This window comes from Ascaphus truei, chromosome 4 (genome assembly GCF_040206685.1).
Source record: "Ascaphus truei isolate aAscTru1 chromosome 4, aAscTru1.hap1, whole genome shotgun sequence".
NCBI classification, from domain to species: domain Eukaryota; kingdom Metazoa; phylum Chordata; class Amphibia; order Anura; family Ascaphidae; genus Ascaphus; species Ascaphus truei.
Genome location: NC_134486.1, coordinates 347,309,037 through 347,326,598, shown reverse-complemented (window position 1 = coordinate 347,326,598; position 17,562 = coordinate 347,309,037). Strand labels below are relative to the sequence as shown.

Genomic DNA, 17,562 nt, shown 5'->3' with positions numbered 1-17,562 from the left:
CCACTCTGGACCAAAGGCATCCAGAGTGGGGCTAGCTCTTCCCTCACCTCCTACGCAGGGTGAGAGGTATTTGGTTCCACCTCACTAACTGTAGCTAGATCAGCTCTACTCATGAGCTAATCACTCCTCTCCTCCTAACTCACTATCACTCTTGTTAGATTAACAGAACAGCCACTCTAAATAGGAACTGCACTGCTCTTTTATGATCTCAGCAGGCACCGCCCCTGTGTCTCTTGCTTTGACACAGGGTCAGGTGACCTACCTCCACCACTCAGGGCAGTGCTTGAAGTGGGGGAAACCAATGATAACTCCTGGCAACCTGCCCTTACCAGGGATTATACCAGGAGGAGGATAGAACTATAGCCCAATTTCTTACCAGGGCTACACTCTCCCTCAGGTGGAATCCAATGGTCCACACTTGGACATAATTTGCTGGACCATCCGGTGAACATACAGAACATAGTTAATCAATATCGTGTACACTAGACTGTAACACCCATGATGGTGACATACCACAATGGGAAACTCCCAACATGGAGAACCCTAACTCAATAGTAATGACGGGGATCAGGCTTCTTCACTTCCCGCCCGTTGTGATCCACAATTTTAACAAAGAAGGGTTGTACAGGCCCATTCTCCAGTCTGTACAGGATGTTATGCATAAATATATTCCTGCCTGTACTCCAAGCTTTTATCACAGAACATATTTTATCCTCCCTTATGTAGGTAGTGTTACCAAACTTAATCCTCAAGTGTTCAAGGACTGCATCCCTGAGCCATGTGTCTCTCTGGTCCTCGATCTCCTGTATTATCGGCTCTGGCACGTATGGAAACTCAAATCCATGAGATTGCCAGTATCTCGCCGCTATGGCTCTGTCTGCCCTACTTAATTTTGTAAGGTTCCGGTTCCCAGCCTTTCCTGGCAGTACCCAGAACTTTGGCTCCTCAGGCGCAACATCACCGTACAGAATAGATGAGCCTTTGGGGGTAATCACCTTTTGCATAATTTCTCACCACCTGTTATCTAACTCGTCGGCAACCTCCTGTGGAGAATAGGTGCCTACTTCCCACCAGTGATCTATAATATCTTTCTTTATTAACCCAAATCTGGTACGGTCCATCCCCTCATGATACCCTGTGAATAACGGTGCCCATCATTTATCTCGGTGCTCATATGAGGATGACACACTCATACCTTCCTCAGACTCTGCTTTGGAAGATACACCGGATGTTGCTGCCTGTGTAGAGTGCGAGCCTTTACGCCTCCCTCTAATGACATTCTTATAGATCATGGGGTTCATCTTAGGTGGTTTGGGACTTACGGAACCCGCTTTGCAGTAGACTGGGACCGTCGGACCCTACCTCTAGGAACAGGATTAAACACAGTGGGGTTATGTACATGTACAACACTTGGAAATGGTATCTCATCATCAGAATCCTCATCACTTGTCACCCAATCCCGCCAATCAGTTGAAAACGTGGGCGTCTTATCCAGCTTACTCCCACTAGGACCCGGTGGCATGACACGTGACGGGGCAGGGGCGGTGGCCGGGGCAATGGCGCTAGGGGCGGTGACCATGGGATCGCCAAAGTCCATTACAGTGTCTCTGAGTCGGGCGATGCCACAACCTATAGGTATTTTCTTACTGGCTCTTTCGGCAGCACTTCGGGCTCCTCGCTTGGCTTCTTGGGCTTTAAACTCTTTGAACTCGGCTTCCAGCCCAGCTCTCCTTATGGAAGCAATCAAAGCTTCTGGGCCTCGGCGCCAGTCTGACCCGGAAGTGACGTCATCGCTGGTCACGCGGAATCTCCATCCGCTCCTTGGTCTCGCACCGGAAGTGCGTCGAGGACCGGACGGGGTGGTGGTGGACCATCAGGGTCGCGGATGGGCAGGTAGGCCTCAAGCCCTTCTCTCTCCACAGGTTCCTCCTTCCCCTGGCAGGAATAAGGGGGTGGTGGTGTTCTATTACCGCTCCGCTGTCTTGCGAAGCTCTGCGGTAACTCCGGAGTCATCTCGGGTCCCATCTCTGCCGCATTGGGAGTCGCCACGGCCATGGGACTTCTATGCGGTTCAGGCCGCACCAGCGCTCGCCATCGGGGGGTCTCCGGACTCGTCTGCTCCATCTCAGGGGTAAGTGGGACTTCTTCTTTACAGCTGGGGTGGTCCGCAGGCCGGCACATCAGCACCGATGACAGGCTGTCTCTTTCATCTGACGAGGACTGCAACGGCTCCTCTGCTGGGAATCACCTCGAGTCCTTGCAGCACCGCCAGTATGTATGGGTACGAAACGGGCCCGCTCCAGTACCTCTACGGCGGTCGCGCTCTCCTCCGTCGGGACATCTCTTGGTGGCTGGGCCTGGGTCTCTACTGCAGGGGTGACATATGGGACCAGGGCAGCCTTAGCCTCCGCCTCCTCTATCTCGATCAGCGTCGCTGGAGAGGCATCTCGCACGGTCTTTATTATAGGGCATGGCTCGATAGGCAAGAGGTAGAACTTGCCACACTGTTGGCACCGTGCCGTTGTACTTGGGGCCGGTCCGGGTGACCTGCATTGGATGCACAGGCAACGCAGATATTCTCAGCCATCAACCTCCACAACCAGGAAGCCTCCTGGAAGCTGCTAAGTGGTCACGCTTAAGCAGCCATCTTTTGCGCAGGGGTTGATTCGCTCAGCCTACTGGTCTCACACTTAGCTCCTTCTCCTTCTCCAGTCAAGCAGAAGTGAAGTTCCTCAGCCTCACTTCATGTCCCTCCTTCCACTGGGGAGGACTGTGGAGATTGGTTCTTGGTGTGCCCCCTCCCTCTAGTGGAAACAAGCGGAGGGGCACTCTCTCTCTTTGTGTGACGTGGCTTCGTCCGTCGGCCAGTCATTGCACAGGTGGGTGTGGCTTTGGCTTTCACGCCGCTCCCTTCTTTTGGCTGGGGATCTGGGTTTGGCGCCAAACCCCTGCACATCTCTTGCCACATTTCTCTTACAGCCTGCTTGCACGCAGCACGTGCGTGATCTAGGTTTGGCGGGAGTCGCCATTTTGGATCGGCTGCAACACGCGTTGCAGTGAATGGTGCAGCTGTCACCATTCTAACCTCCTCCATTTCCCGCAGAGCACAAGTATCTCTCGTCGCCATCTTTAGTGAGCCCTCTAAACCCACGACAGCGCTACTCTCAGTGTCTATGGTGTAACTCATTCCTAGACACTTACTACACTTAATGGTGCTCTAATCAATGAAAATAATGCATGGCATACCCCAGGCTAAGCAGAACTCTCTCCGTGTACACCGCACTCGCTGACGGTGCATTACAAGCACTCTGTGGTGTGTTTTCTGGATACTGGCTAGTGTACTTGGCATTCCTAAGTACTGGGCGTCAACCTGCTTATGGCCACTCATAGTGCAGACCCTATGCTGAAGTCCCTGACCTTGTTAACAGGCTACCCCCACAGGAATCCTACACTATCTGCGTCAAGGTGACTAGAACAGCTATAACCTCTTTTTCAAAATTTACATCACCCTCCTAAGGCACCTAGGGTGTACTGTGCGAGAGGACGGTCTCTCCTGAATACCCTAGTCTGCAAAAATACCCTTCCTTCTGCAGCACTTGCTCTGAAAGTGTACCTACATCTTTCAGCTCTGCTTCGCTGAAAACCTGTCCTGTTGCTCTCAGTAATCTCAGCAGCGCCTCCAAATCTAGCCCATTTTTCCCCCCTTAATCGCAGATCAGGTCCCCTAAGGTATTCTGGGGTCTGGCTAGGTGTCTCTGTGTGGTGCATACCTGCTGGAAACAGGAGGACCTGAGTCTCCCGTGATGACATGGGGGATAACAGGAACAGGTTACTGGGGTGGATGCCTTCATTCTGGTTCAATGGTGCAGCGCCTCCATCTATAGTAAGCCCCAAGAATGCAGGGTGGAGTCCTTACCACAGAGATTCCCCACAGGAATTAGAGATTCCAGTCTCACACAAGGATTATCTTTAAAAGCAGCAGTCTCTTTATTCTCTTGGGCAGCAGCAGCAGCAGCCGACAGGTACGGTTGATGCACAGTCCACTAACTGTTCTCCCTTGTGATGTTCCCTGACACCACTCTGGACCAAAGGCATCCAGAGTGGGGCTAGCTCTTCCCTCATCCCCTACGCAGGGTGAGAGGTATTTGGTTCCACCTCACTAACGGTAGCTAGATCAGCTCTACTCATGAGCTGATCACACCTCTCCTCCTAACTCACTATCACTCTTAAAGAAAACACACTAGATGGCGCTCAATATCTCAACAACTAAACATAGTGCACATATATACTAATAAAATTTAAACACAGTGTGAAAGAAAATGCAAATGAAATCATATGCAAACAAAGGAACAAAAAAACAATCAAACCCTTGGAAGGACTGTTTCAAGGTCCACACGAACAAAGACAAGGAAGAACCAGGGAAGCGTTGATACCTTAAAAAGAAATAAAATACATAGTGCAACACTGTAGCAATATATCAAATCGAGCTCCCAAAAGAGCACCTCTACTATATACAGACTAGAGGGCCACAGATGGAGGCTATACGGAGGAGGTGTAATCTCAAGGAAGGGAGACACACACGGAGCTCAGGTAAAAATCTCACAATTTATCCAAACACAATAAAAAATAGAGGCTTACAAGATCCCAATGGAATAACAGCATAGGACGTTGGTGATCGCAATATCACATAACAGCGTCTCTACTGCTTCAAACCGCCAAGGTGCATCACAGCCTGGTGCCGACACATAACTTCCGGTCTTGGGGCCGATACTTCACTTCCGGTGTCGCTGCTGGTTGGAAAATGACTTCATGGGATTCCAGGCAATCTCTCCCTCTCAATCGTAGGGTCACGCTCTACGCGTTTCGCCATTCTGAATGACGGCTTCGTTAGGAGTAGCAGTGACCTATTACAGGTGTCCTTATATACCCATAGTACTATCAATACCCTCTCCTTCTATAGGATAATTGATACAACATCCCTAATTTGTGGGCAGATGAACTAAATGCCTCAACAGACCGGGATGAATACATATTTAAACATTTATAACAATTATAACAATTTATTTATACATTCATAAAAAAAGGTTTAAATTAAATGGATAAATCAACAATAAAAAGATTCTCCTTTGTATTCATAAGGAACGAATCACAAATAGAAAAATATAAAATAGTTCACATTAATTCTATCATATACATAAATCGCTTAATTCTGTCCTACTCTTATTGGCTTTCTACAATATATAAGGGACGGCGATTGATGAATCTTGAAAATATGAGACAAAGAAAATTTGATTAAGAGACAACATGTGATCAAATTTCAAAGTCCTCATATATGAACATACACGACAATGGACCATATTCTTAAAAAAAGAAGCTCTTGACCATTTCTATGAAACCAATATGTAAACGTTAGTACCCTATCAGACACAGGTCGGATCACAAAAATGGGCTCAAGTCAAAGCAAAAATACCCAAAAACATGTGAAAAAGTAACAGATACATAATCCCATAAAAATCATATAAACTTTAATATACAAAAAATATGAAATATGCAAACAGATGCAAAAAAATGCAAAAAAATGCAAAAAAATGCAAAAAAATGCAAAAAAAATGCAAAATTATAGAAAAACACCTAACTGAAAATCCACATTCAGGCCTTGAGGCACAAAGGTTTTTAGAGAAAAAATCCAAAAACTCTCTCTCCTTTTCAGTGAGACGTTCCTGTCCCCACCTTTCCAGTGGGGCAGTACGTGTTCCAGCACTGTGAACCTAAGGCCTGAAGTGTCACCCTGAGGTTTTAAAATGAAATGGTGTGATAAAGAGTGCGTTGTAACACCTCTCCTCACATTACCAATGTGTTCCAGAATACGTGTTTTTACCGGCCGAGTGGTGGTACAATGCCCATGTAGCCCACATGGGCATTGTATTAGGTAAACCACGTATTCTGTCCTACATGTAATGTGTTGTTTAATAGAAAACATTTCTTTTGTAATATTAATATTAACTTTAATAGACAATCTGATAAAATAGTGAAAATTATACGTAAACACTGGCACATTGTACAAAGTGACTCAATTTTGGGTGAAATAGTTCCTGAACAACAAACGGTTATTTTCAAAAAAGCTAATTCACTAAAGAATACACTAGCACCTAGTGCTTGCAAAAAGTCTCTAAAGAGGGGAACAGGTGGTTACCTCAAATTAAGGTTTTTTTTGGCTGTACAACATGCTTAGCGTGTAGACATAGATCTGATGATAAATTTGGATTCCAGTCAAATATTACAAAAGAAAGGTTTTCTATTTAACAACACATTACATGTAGCATGTAGGACAGAATACGTGGTTTACCTAATACAATGCCCATGTGGGCTACAATATGTAGGAAAGACCACTCGGCCGGTAAAAACACGTATTCTGGAACACATTGGTAATGTGAGGAGAGGTGTTACAACGCACTCTTTATCACACCATTTCATTTTAAAACATCAGGGTGACACTTCAGGCCTTAGGTTCACAGTGCTGGAACACGTACTGCCCCACTGGAGAGGTGGGGACAGGAACGTCTCACTGAAAAAGAGAGAGAGTTTTTGGATTTTTTCTCTAAAAACCTTAGTGCCTCAAGGCCTGAATGTGGATTTTCAGTTAGGTGTTTTTCTATAATTTTGCATTTTTTTGCATCTGTTTGCATAGTTCATATTTTTTGTATATTAAAGTTTATATGATTTTTATGGGATTATGTATCTGTTACTTTTTCACATGTTTTTGGGTATTTTTACTTTGACTTGAACCCATTTTTGTGATCCGACCTGTGTCTGATAGAGTAATAACGTTTACATATTGGTTCCATAGAAATGGCCAAGAGCTTCTTTTTTTAAGAATATGGTCCATTGTCGTGTATGTTCATATATGAGGACTTTGAAATTTGATCACATGTTGTCTCTTAATCAAATTTTCTTTGTCTCATATTTTCAAGATTCATCAATCGCCGTTCCTTATGTATTGTAGAAAGCCAATAAGAGTAGGACAGAATTAAGCGATTTATGTATATGATAGAATTAATGTGAACTATTTTCTATTTTTCTATTTGTGATTCGTTCCTTATGAATACAAAGGAGAATCTTTTTATTGTTGATTTATCCATTTTATTAAAACCTTTTATTATGAATGTATAAATAAATTGTTATAATTGTTATAAATATTTAAATATGTATTCATCCTGGTCTGTTGAGGCATTTAGTTCATCTGCCCACAAATTAGGGATGTTGTATCAATTATCCTATAGGAGGAGAGGGTATTGATAGTACTATGGGTATATAAGGACACCTGTAATAGGTCACTGCTACTCCTGACGAAGCCGTGTTTCAGAACGACGAAACGCGTAGAGCGTGGCCCTACGATTAAGAGGGAGAGATTGCCTGGAATCCCGTGAAGTCATTTTCCAACCGGCGGCGACACCGGAAGTGACGTATCGGCCCCAAGACCTGAAGTGATGTGTCGGCTCCAGGCTGTGATGCACCGTGGCGGTTTGAAGCAGTAGAGACGCTGTTATGTGATATTGCGATCACCAACGTCCTATGCTGTTATCCCATTGGGATCTTGTAAGCCTCCATTTTTTATTGTGTTTGGATAAATTGTGAGATTTTTACCTGAGCTCCGTGTGTGTCTCCCTTCCTTGAGATTACACCTCCTCCGTATAGCCTCCATCTGTGGCCCTCTAGTCTGTATATAGTAGAGGTGCTCTTTTGGGAGCTCGATTTGATATATTGCTACAGTGTTGCACTATGTATTTTATTTCTTTTTAAGGTATCAACGCTCCCCTGGTTCTTCCTTGTCACTATCACTCTTGTCAGACTGACAGAACAGCCACTCTAAATAGGAACTGCACTATAAAGAATATAAATAAAGAATATCACTTGTGAGCACATGTCTTAGACCGATCTGCAACCCTTCATTTCAACCATTATCACCTAGCATACAGTGCTTTCACTGCAGCAAGGGTGATATATATATATATATATATATATATATATATATATATATATATATATATATATATATATATATATATATATATATAAAATATATATATATATATATATACACTGTATATCACCCAGGACATCCGTCACAGAGTAGACCTAGGTGAAGGAGTACAGCACAATGCAAGTAAGTGAATTAAATAAAGTGTATTAAAGTCCACATAAACCAAAGTTTCGGTCCACACATTAGGTCCCCTGTGATGACCCATGCAGAAGATGTTATGTACGTATGATGTCATAATTTCACATGCATCAACATTTGTTTAATTGGAGACTTGTCAAATCTTTCATTCAATTATGCACCAAGTTTGATGCAGAGCGTCTTGTTAATGTCTGCAATACATCTGATTATGTGTAACATAAAAAATGAGTTCAAATTGGATCTGGTATTTGTGAGATACAGTAGCATGCGAGCATATGTATGAGAAAGACTTTGTTTTTTACCTCAAAGACTTGTCTGACTGCTGGACATACTGCAGTTAAGAATGGAATCTAGCCAGACAAAATTAGTTTATTTGCAGTTTAAATTTCATGAATGAGGTTTATACTGTATTTTAGGCGAAAGCTGTAAAATTCGGGGCATTATTAATATCCCTGCTCTCTGATTGGTTAGAATTCCGGGCATTATTCATTCAGTAATGCCTAGAATTTTTGGCAACTTGCCAATTCACCTTTCAGAGATGCAGGGGGAACGCGCTGAGAATTTGAAAAAAAAAACCTGCCACATTTAAAACTGCTAACAGTAAATACCTCTCCCGTCCAAGCTCCAGCTGCATCTCTGTTCCTCTCAGAGCAGAGAAGAGCAGAGCAGAGCAGCATATGCAGGCTCTCTCACACAGCTGCTAGTGTTGTCAGAAGCTGGCGGGTCCTAACTAGTAACTTTGTTATTTGCAACAAAGTAATATTTCTTCCACAACTTGTAAAGCGTCAGCTAAGGTAATTTGTATCTGTTTCTTTATTTAGTTTGTAGTTAAAATCACTGTCCCCCAACTTCTCTTCCCCAACTCTTCTTCACCCGCCTCTCCCCCTCCCCTCTACTCTACTTCCCTCTACTCCCCTCCACTCCCCCATCCCCCCACTTCTCCCGCTCATCACTTTCCCCCTCAACTCCTCCTCCCCCTACCCTCACCCCTCACCTCTCTCTCGTTCCCCATCACATCCCTTCTCCCCCTCTCCTCTCTCTCTTCTCCCCTGCTCCACCTCTATCTCCCCCTCTCTCTACTCCCCCTACCTCTCTTTCTCCCCCCTCACCTCTCTATCCTCCCACCCCTTCATCACTCTCTCCCCCCCCACCCCTCCCCTCGCTCTCTCCCCCCAAACCTCTATACCTTCCCTCAACTCTCTCCCCCTCACCTCTCTATTCTCCCCTCACCTATCTCTTCTCCCCCCTCACCTCTCTCTCTTCCTCCCCTACTCCCTCACCTCCTCCACACCCCCTCACCTCTCTCCCCATCTCTCTCTTGTCCCCCTCACCTATCTCTCTTCTCCCCCTGCCTCACCTCTCTCTCTTCGCCCCCCCACCTCTCTCATCTCCCCCCACCTCATCTGCCTCTTCTCCCCCCTCCCCTCTCTCTCTCTTCTCCCCCCTCCCCTCTCTCTCTTCTCCCACCCCCCACTCACCTCTCTACCCTCTCATTTGCTACTTTACTTATTTTTCCTACACAGGTGCATCAGCGTACAGTAGTTCCAATTTATATATCCATACAAAAGTGCCTATTAGTTTATGAAAAAAGTCTACATTTAGCCTATAATAGGTAATCATTACTGGCCAATAATGCCCTGGCTGGGTTAAAGTCAACTCTCCCAGTATTGGCCAGTCATGCCCTGTTCTTCGGAGATTATTACTTAAATAATAAATGCAAAAGTTTTACCACATAGTGGTGTTTATGTGTTTTGTAGAAACAGGGAGGGTGTATTCTATAGTAAACCAGGAATCTTACAGTGCAGCTATCAGAATGTCTTCACTGTGAAATGATAACATTCCTTCCCAAACGAAATATCAAAAAATCATCTAAATTATAATACCCAATACAAAACATGTCAATTGTAACAAAACAGATATTAACCCATTGAGTTCCCCATGATGTATCCGCCACATCATAGGGTCTGGCACTCCAAGCCCCATGACGTAGTGGGTGTGTAATGCATTTTATGCTTGTTTTTCAATGGAAGATAATGTTCACTGAATGCGACCTGGCCAGAGCAGAAACAGAAAGACAATGATTCCCTCCTCTTCTGTTCATGTCACCAGTGACCCTAGTCACGTGATTACAATGTGCGGGAGTGGCTGTGGCACTTTGGTGCAGTGGCCCTCCCGCTACGCAAAGGGTTAAACAAATATTCACATCATTTCTTAATATATGAATATATACCACTGTTAAGGAAATAAACAATATAGCAATAATTACACTTAAAGTGTTTGTATGATAGCAAATACTAACCATGAAAATTAAGGACAAAAAATCCACCAGTTGAGAAGTCACTGTGAAACTTAAAAAGTACTTGATTAGAGTAGCTATAAGCTGTTTCAAGAGCTGTGTTCCCACTGAAAACTCCCAGCTGTGGCGAATTCTGGTCAACTCCATCCCTTAAAATAAAATAAAAAATAATTGTTAGTAAAAGAAAATAAATAAAATAAAAGATCAGGTAATAATTTGAACTCCTCTGGCAGTATGAGTTTGATTAGGATGCATGTTTAAGTATTTTAACATTTGAACAGATACTCAAATTTTTATTGTTATTTCATAAAAAAATAATGTTCCTCAAGGGTGTAGCTTTGTTTGTGCTATTGCCACTCCAGTTGAAAAAAAAAAAAAAAGAATGTTGGGCCTCACCGACCATTTTAAACTTCTTGTCAATAATTGGACCTTATGTGAACAATGAGCATAATCCTGTACATTGTAAAAGACTAATAGCCTACAACTGCATTATATAAGTACCTGTAACAAGAGCCTTTAGGTGTTGCTCAATGTGAATATAAGAAAGCAGCATGTTGTCACCCAGGAGACCTTGATGGCTTTAAGCTTTCCTTTTAGGCTTGTTTTGTAGGCAGAAAAGACTGTATTTTAACGGAATCCTCATCCCTTTGTGATGTGTGCTCAAGTACATCAGAGAGACTGTTTCAAATCATTTAACTCGTGGCCTTTTCTTCCTTTATCAGAAGATTTTTGACCACCTGGGTCTACTGTATAAGAATAATACTGAATTGAGTGTATTATTTTACAGTACATCTTCTCTAACCAAAGTCTATCAAATTAGCTCTCTGAAGCCAATACTGTGTGGTGTTTAATTTCCCTTTTTTGTGTTCAATATCAGATTTCTGAAAAAGTTAGAAAGATCTCACATGACAGACCTTCCTTTTGCCATAAAATACGTTATTCGGTGATATAGCCTTTTTATTTGCACACATTCTTATGCAATATAGTATTTTCTGTAGATGACAACTTGTAATTACTGAACAAGGACCTAGAAGATTATCAGTGCACACAGTAGAGCATTAAAGACTGGAAAACAGGGAAATAATAGAAAGTCCCAAGTTTAGTTTGCATTCACATGTAATTAGGGCACCATTATTAACATGAATGTTGCTGGATTTTGTACTAAATACTTTATGAATGTAAGTGGTGTTATATTTTCTGCAGCTCCTCCAACTGGGTGGCGTTTTATGAGGTCATAGTTGGTGTACTGACTATCTTCTGATTTCTAGGTTGATAAATTGGATGCGTAAGTGTTATGGAGCACACTGACCAGGAAATAGGCCTCTAGTGAAATGGGCAATATATAATATATGCTGATAAGCAGCTGTTATCCAAAAATATCATGTGGGCTCTAACATATTTATTTCCAAACACTGTGGGCTTCCAGCTTTGCAATGGGACTCAAATATATTTAATGTATTATTCCATTACATCACACATACCAGCTACAATTATCTATTTATTATGATGCTTTCAATGTTGCACAGTTACATTTTGAATACAGAACTGTCTTTCTACTGAATACAATATATGTTCTTCATACTGTACTGCTGTAACTGTAATATATTTCACACTACATTAAGCAGATTTCCATGACTATTTCTAATACGAACTCACAATCATTATACAGTACATCATGCAGAGGTATAATGATAACTAAAAAGTAAATGATTGATTACACATTTAATGTGCAATATGTATCCATCTGTTAAAATTGATTAGTTTTCAAAATTCATGTACTGACCTTATATGTTATTATTTTACTTCTTAAAAAATGTCAAGTTGTAATTCCATATCCATTACATAGTTGCAGAGTCAAGGAAAAAATAATCAATTTAAAACCAATTTATTTACTTCAGGTCACATACCATACTGCAATGTAATCATTCACTGGTTCGGTCTGGAGTAAAGTAAAGTTAATATAAACCCCATGACCCTGCGGCACAGAAATAAACCACGTGCAGTCCTTTGAATTCGGATATTCATCTGGAAATCCTGGTGAGTAAATTGTGCCATTTTCTGATGATACATTATATCCACAAGGTGCTGTAAAGGAAACAATAGATTTCAGAATCCAGAAAGTACCAGTGTAGTCCTTAATAGTCCTCCTCCAACAATTTAGAATATTACATTCCAAAATATTCTGTATGCCACTATAATCTGGGGTAGGACATAAAATTGAAACACTATGCAACCCAGTTTAACAATATTTAACACTTGCTATTGTTTTTCAAAAGTAATAGCTTAATAGTATTTTTGAGTTCATGGTTTTTGATTGATTTGAACAAGTTATTTTTTTATACTTTGAACAATTTCATGGTAAATATTTTTTGATAGGGAATTAAATCTGTAAAAAAACTATTTGACAGATGTCCTTTAGTTTTCTTATCTTTCACTTCCCGACTTTCATTAATTACTTAGTAATGTAGTTACAATTTGTTTTGCAGTTGTGGATGGGGGAAAAGTTAACTTGTTTAGTGCTGGAGGGACTCAAAACACAAGTACATGATATCGGTAAGGTTTTTTTGCACAAACTTTGTAGTGCTAAAAAGTAGTACAAAGCTGAATATAATTTGCATGGTTTGTATGAAGATTATATGACTTGTTACATATGATACATAGTTTATTGTCTGAAATTACATATCTGTTTGATACATTTTAAAGTTAAACAGAATTATGTGTATAAGTAAATATAAATTATTAATTTTAGTTCATGCATAACTTAGAACATCTGTACTGCATCAATTTGTTTTTCAATTGATACATACAGTAGCAATTTAAAGCTGCAGTTCAAGCAATATCCTACGTGTTTTTTTAATACATCAGTTCTGTACTATGAGAAAATACTTGTAGCATTTAAAAAGAAAATTAAGACTTTTCAATGTATTCTAATGTTTCTATAGCAACCACTTACAAAGTCACATCCCCTTCCTCTACTGAGACAGGCACTTGCAATCCCTTTTTGCAGTCTCTCTAGCAGTGCACCAATTGCATCTAGTGCCTGCCTGAAAGGATTAACACAGTGGGGGTCCTTGCTTGAGATTGGGACTCACACTAAATGAATCCTTCTGGGGGGCTGCCACCAGTCTAAAAGCTGTGCAGAGAGAACAGAAAGAATCTGAGAGAAGCAGTCCCTCCCTCTGTGCCTCCCCACACAGCTCTTACAGCAGTTTGTGCTGTTTTTATTATTATTTTTTGTACATACTGTATGATTGAATCAGGGGGATTCCAGAGCTGAACCGCATTAATTTCAGATCCGGTACCCCCTTCTTCCTGAGGAACAGAACTCCGATTTGGGTGCCGGTATCTCCTGCAAGTTTAAATCTCCCACATCATGGTCCACATGACCAGGACACTTAAACTTGCAGGACATACTGGCTCTCCATACTGAGGTCTGTATCTCAAGAAGCAGGGGTCCCCGGACCTTAAATCAGTGTGGTTCAGCTCCAGAGACCCCCTGCTTCAATCCTATGTACTAAAAATAAAAATAAACTGAAAGCAAAGCTTCATTAACTAAGTGGCTAACTGCTATGGTAATGAAGTGGTTAAAACATAAAACCATTGATTGTCACTGTGGATTACTAGATACTCTTAATGAAGAGCCTAGATGTCCACATTGGCAATCAATATTAAGCTTTAATTAAAACATAAACAATACATTAACAATAAAAATACATTAATAACACCACCTTTAATTACCTTAGCGGCTAACCGCTAAGCTAATGAAGGGAGTAACCCCCTGATACCCCTCGGAAGGCCTAATTACCCTCCCAGGGGGAAACTACCACCATCACCCACCTTCTCTATCCCCACCACACAATAATGGGCAATAGCCCTATTAGCAAGATCTGAATAATAGCGTTTTTGCCCATTGATAAGCAATCAATGGCCACCCTATAGTAAATAAAAGTAGTACACCCCTGCCAGCATGAAGGCCATCCTCCTCCTCCATGGCACCAACATCCAATATATGTCCAATGCACAACCATTAAAACACTAGCTAATGGACAGTAACCCTTCAATTACCTTAGTGGGTAGTAACCCCGCTCCCCCCTTTAGCCCTATCACCATAAACACAGAAATGGGCAACTGCTCTATTAGCCAAATATGGCTAATAGTGCGTTTGCTCATTTGTAAAGCATTAAAAAAAGCACCATTAAATAAAATACACATTGCAGTACAATAAAAACAAACATTAGCCATTGAATCCATTGATTGTCACTGTGGTTTTCTATGCCCTCAACAGGGGCACAGATAGCCACATTGGCAATTGATGGGCACCCTACTACCATATCACCTACCCCTTCTATGCCCAACTACACCCCTCCACACCACACACAGTATGTTCATTTGTGAAACATAAAAATAAAACACAATTAAATAAAAGACACCTTACAGTACAATAAAAACAAATACTAGCCATTAAATCCATTGATTGTAACTGTGTATATCTACAGTATGCCCTCAATAGGGGCATAGATAGCCACATTGACAATTAATGGACAACCTATAGTTAATAAATGTGTTTCTTACCCTTGCCGGAATGAAAGCTCATCCTCCTCATCCAACTGTGGCACCAATTACCTTTTGACCAATGAAGCAATGATCCTCACTTCACATACAAAGCAATGATCCTCAGCTTGACCCAAAGTAATGCATTAAAATTGAACAAATCCAAAACCAGAAAAAAACAATCCGTGCTCGATGGCACAAAAATAAACACACAGAAAATAATCAGGAAAAAATAAATCCAAAAACAAGAAAACATTATCCTTGCCCGATGGCACAAAAATAAATAAATGTTGATGTGCAGAATTCCAGGGTCCTCCGTTGCTTTAAGAGAAGTCACCAGGGAGCAGATCTTCTTTTCTTCTTTCTGCGAAGTGTTGACACCTCCTCCACTTCCTCTCAAATGGGACATGACAGACCTAATATAAGGCCTTTGCTTCCCGAGGTACAGGCCTCAGTATCTCCTGCAAATTTTAATGTCCAGGTCACGTGGGTCATGACGCGGGAGATTGAAAGTTGCAGGAGATACAGGCACCCGATACTGAGGCCTGTACCTCAGGAAGCAGAGGGTCACTGGACATGAAATGAATGTGGTTTAGCTCTGGAGACCCCTGTTTCAATCCTATGTACTAAAAATAATATTAAAAATAGTGCAATCTTCTGTAAGAGCTGTGCGGGGAAACACAGGGAGAGGGACTGCTTCTCTTTGCTTTGTCTGCACAGCTCTTACAGACTGGTGGCGACCCGCAAGGATTAACACTGCGGGAGTCCAATTTAGAAGTAGGGACCACTGCTGCATTAATCCCTTCTGGGAAATTCCTTCTGCGCTGACCCTGTGATCACGCTTGGCCATGATTACGGCCGCACTTGAGCCCTGGTCCATCCGTTCCAAATGAAGCATGCGAGGAACTTGTGTCGCACCCCATTTGTATATCTTGGTGTTAAATACACAAGTATAATGTATACTGTAAGTGTACCTCAAAAAGATCATGGGAAAAAGCAAATCTTATCACATTGACTTATTAAGTCAATGTGGTAAAATTTGCTGGTTTGCATGATGCTTACAACCAAATATGCAGCTTTTTGTTTTTCATTCTATCTACATTATACTGTAATGTACCTGTTCAGCTTCAAGATAAGAATACAATTTGTCACCTCTAGATGTACATTTTATACCAATAAATCTTATCTAGCTAAAGTTCACTTTGTTCCTTTTATAATGGAATAAAGAAAACAGCAGAACAAAGACATTCAAGTCAGATATTCATTAATTGCTGTGATAACATTTCATGGGTCAGCCCAAAACATATTCATCTTTGAACTTTCAAAACTATGCGTTCTTCTAAAGAAGAGATTTGTGGTCTAAAATGTACAAAAATAGAAGTAAAAGCTCTAAGACCTAGATTTATTAAAGGTCGATACAGCTGCATTAAAAGTGTTTGTTATAAAATATCAGCATTGCAGCAATACTTTTTTTTACATTCCCCAGATTTACTAAGTATAACATACCCATAAGGGGGTTAGCCTATTCAATCTCATTTGTATACACCAAATACGTGGTAAGTGTTTTTACAAATGAGCCTTGACCCATAGAAATCTGCATTCATCGGATTCCTGAGGCTGGCAATGCAATGCATAGGAATTCTATCAGCCACCAAACGGGTTAACATACAACATAGAGCAATAGGGAAGCCCCTGCTGCTGCCTCAAAGAAATTGAACAGTGAACGGTGCTTTGGGTATATAGTGAATAGAAAAGGTAGAGAATAACCCAATATAGCACTCGAGTTCACCCCCTGGTGATGAATGTATTAATTAAAACATAAACTTTATTAAATACAACACATATATAAAATAATGGGTGTTAAAACGACGTACTAGAGATCAACTGACCTTGATACTGATGGCCGTATAGGCTCAGGATCAGGGATGTTCGTGTGTACTTGGTGTATCAGGTATCACACAAGATACTAAACAGAACAGAGATCCCAGTATGGACCTCTGTTAGAGGCGAATATAGTAGGGTGTGCTCAGATAGGTACTGTAGCTACAGGTCACACAAGTCAGTGTCTACATAAACCAATAGTAAACAGGATAATGTGACTAGTAGTAACTGATGCACATGTTGAGCATATATAATGTGTATCAGAAGGTCTCAGTGTACAGTCAGCTAGATCCTCCTCTGTGTTGCTAGCAATGTGCTTGGTGCTGTGTCACACTGACCTCAGGTAACCTGCTGGGGTCTGCGGTATAGGAGTATGGTGTACTATGGTAACCTTAGTTGCAATTATCAGAGGCAATACTCTCAGGCACTATGTTGTCAGAGGTGGTAGTAGGAGCCCTTGTCAGGTAGATCTCGGGAAGCCCCCGAGATACTAGATAGTGCAAAACTACAAATAGTTAACCTGTCCGACATGATTCTAAATAAACATCACCTCAAGTTACTCAGCAAAGGTCTGGCGTATTCACCCACAACAAGCATGGACCTATTTGAATGGGTCAAAGACACAAATCTTTTTGGTAGAAAACTTAAACTCCAT

The 17,562-nt window shown here is 41.6% G+C and overlaps 1 protein-coding gene across 1 annotated transcript in view; it reads right to left on the bottom strand.

Annotated features, from left to right (window-relative positions):
* Nucleotides 1-17,562, bottom strand: part of CSMD1 (CUB and Sushi multiple domains 1) — a 2,556,145-nt gene that overhangs the window by 246,763 nt on the left and 2,291,820 nt on the right. The window contains exons 43-44 of the mRNA XM_075598211.1: nt 12,383-12,560; nt 10,479-10,624 (exon numbers count right to left, since the gene is read on the bottom strand). Of these exons, the coding sequence (XP_075454326.1) occupies nt 10,479-10,624; nt 12,383-12,560 (324 nt within the window). The remainder of the gene's footprint in view (nt 1-10,478; nt 10,625-12,382; nt 12,561-17,562) is intronic.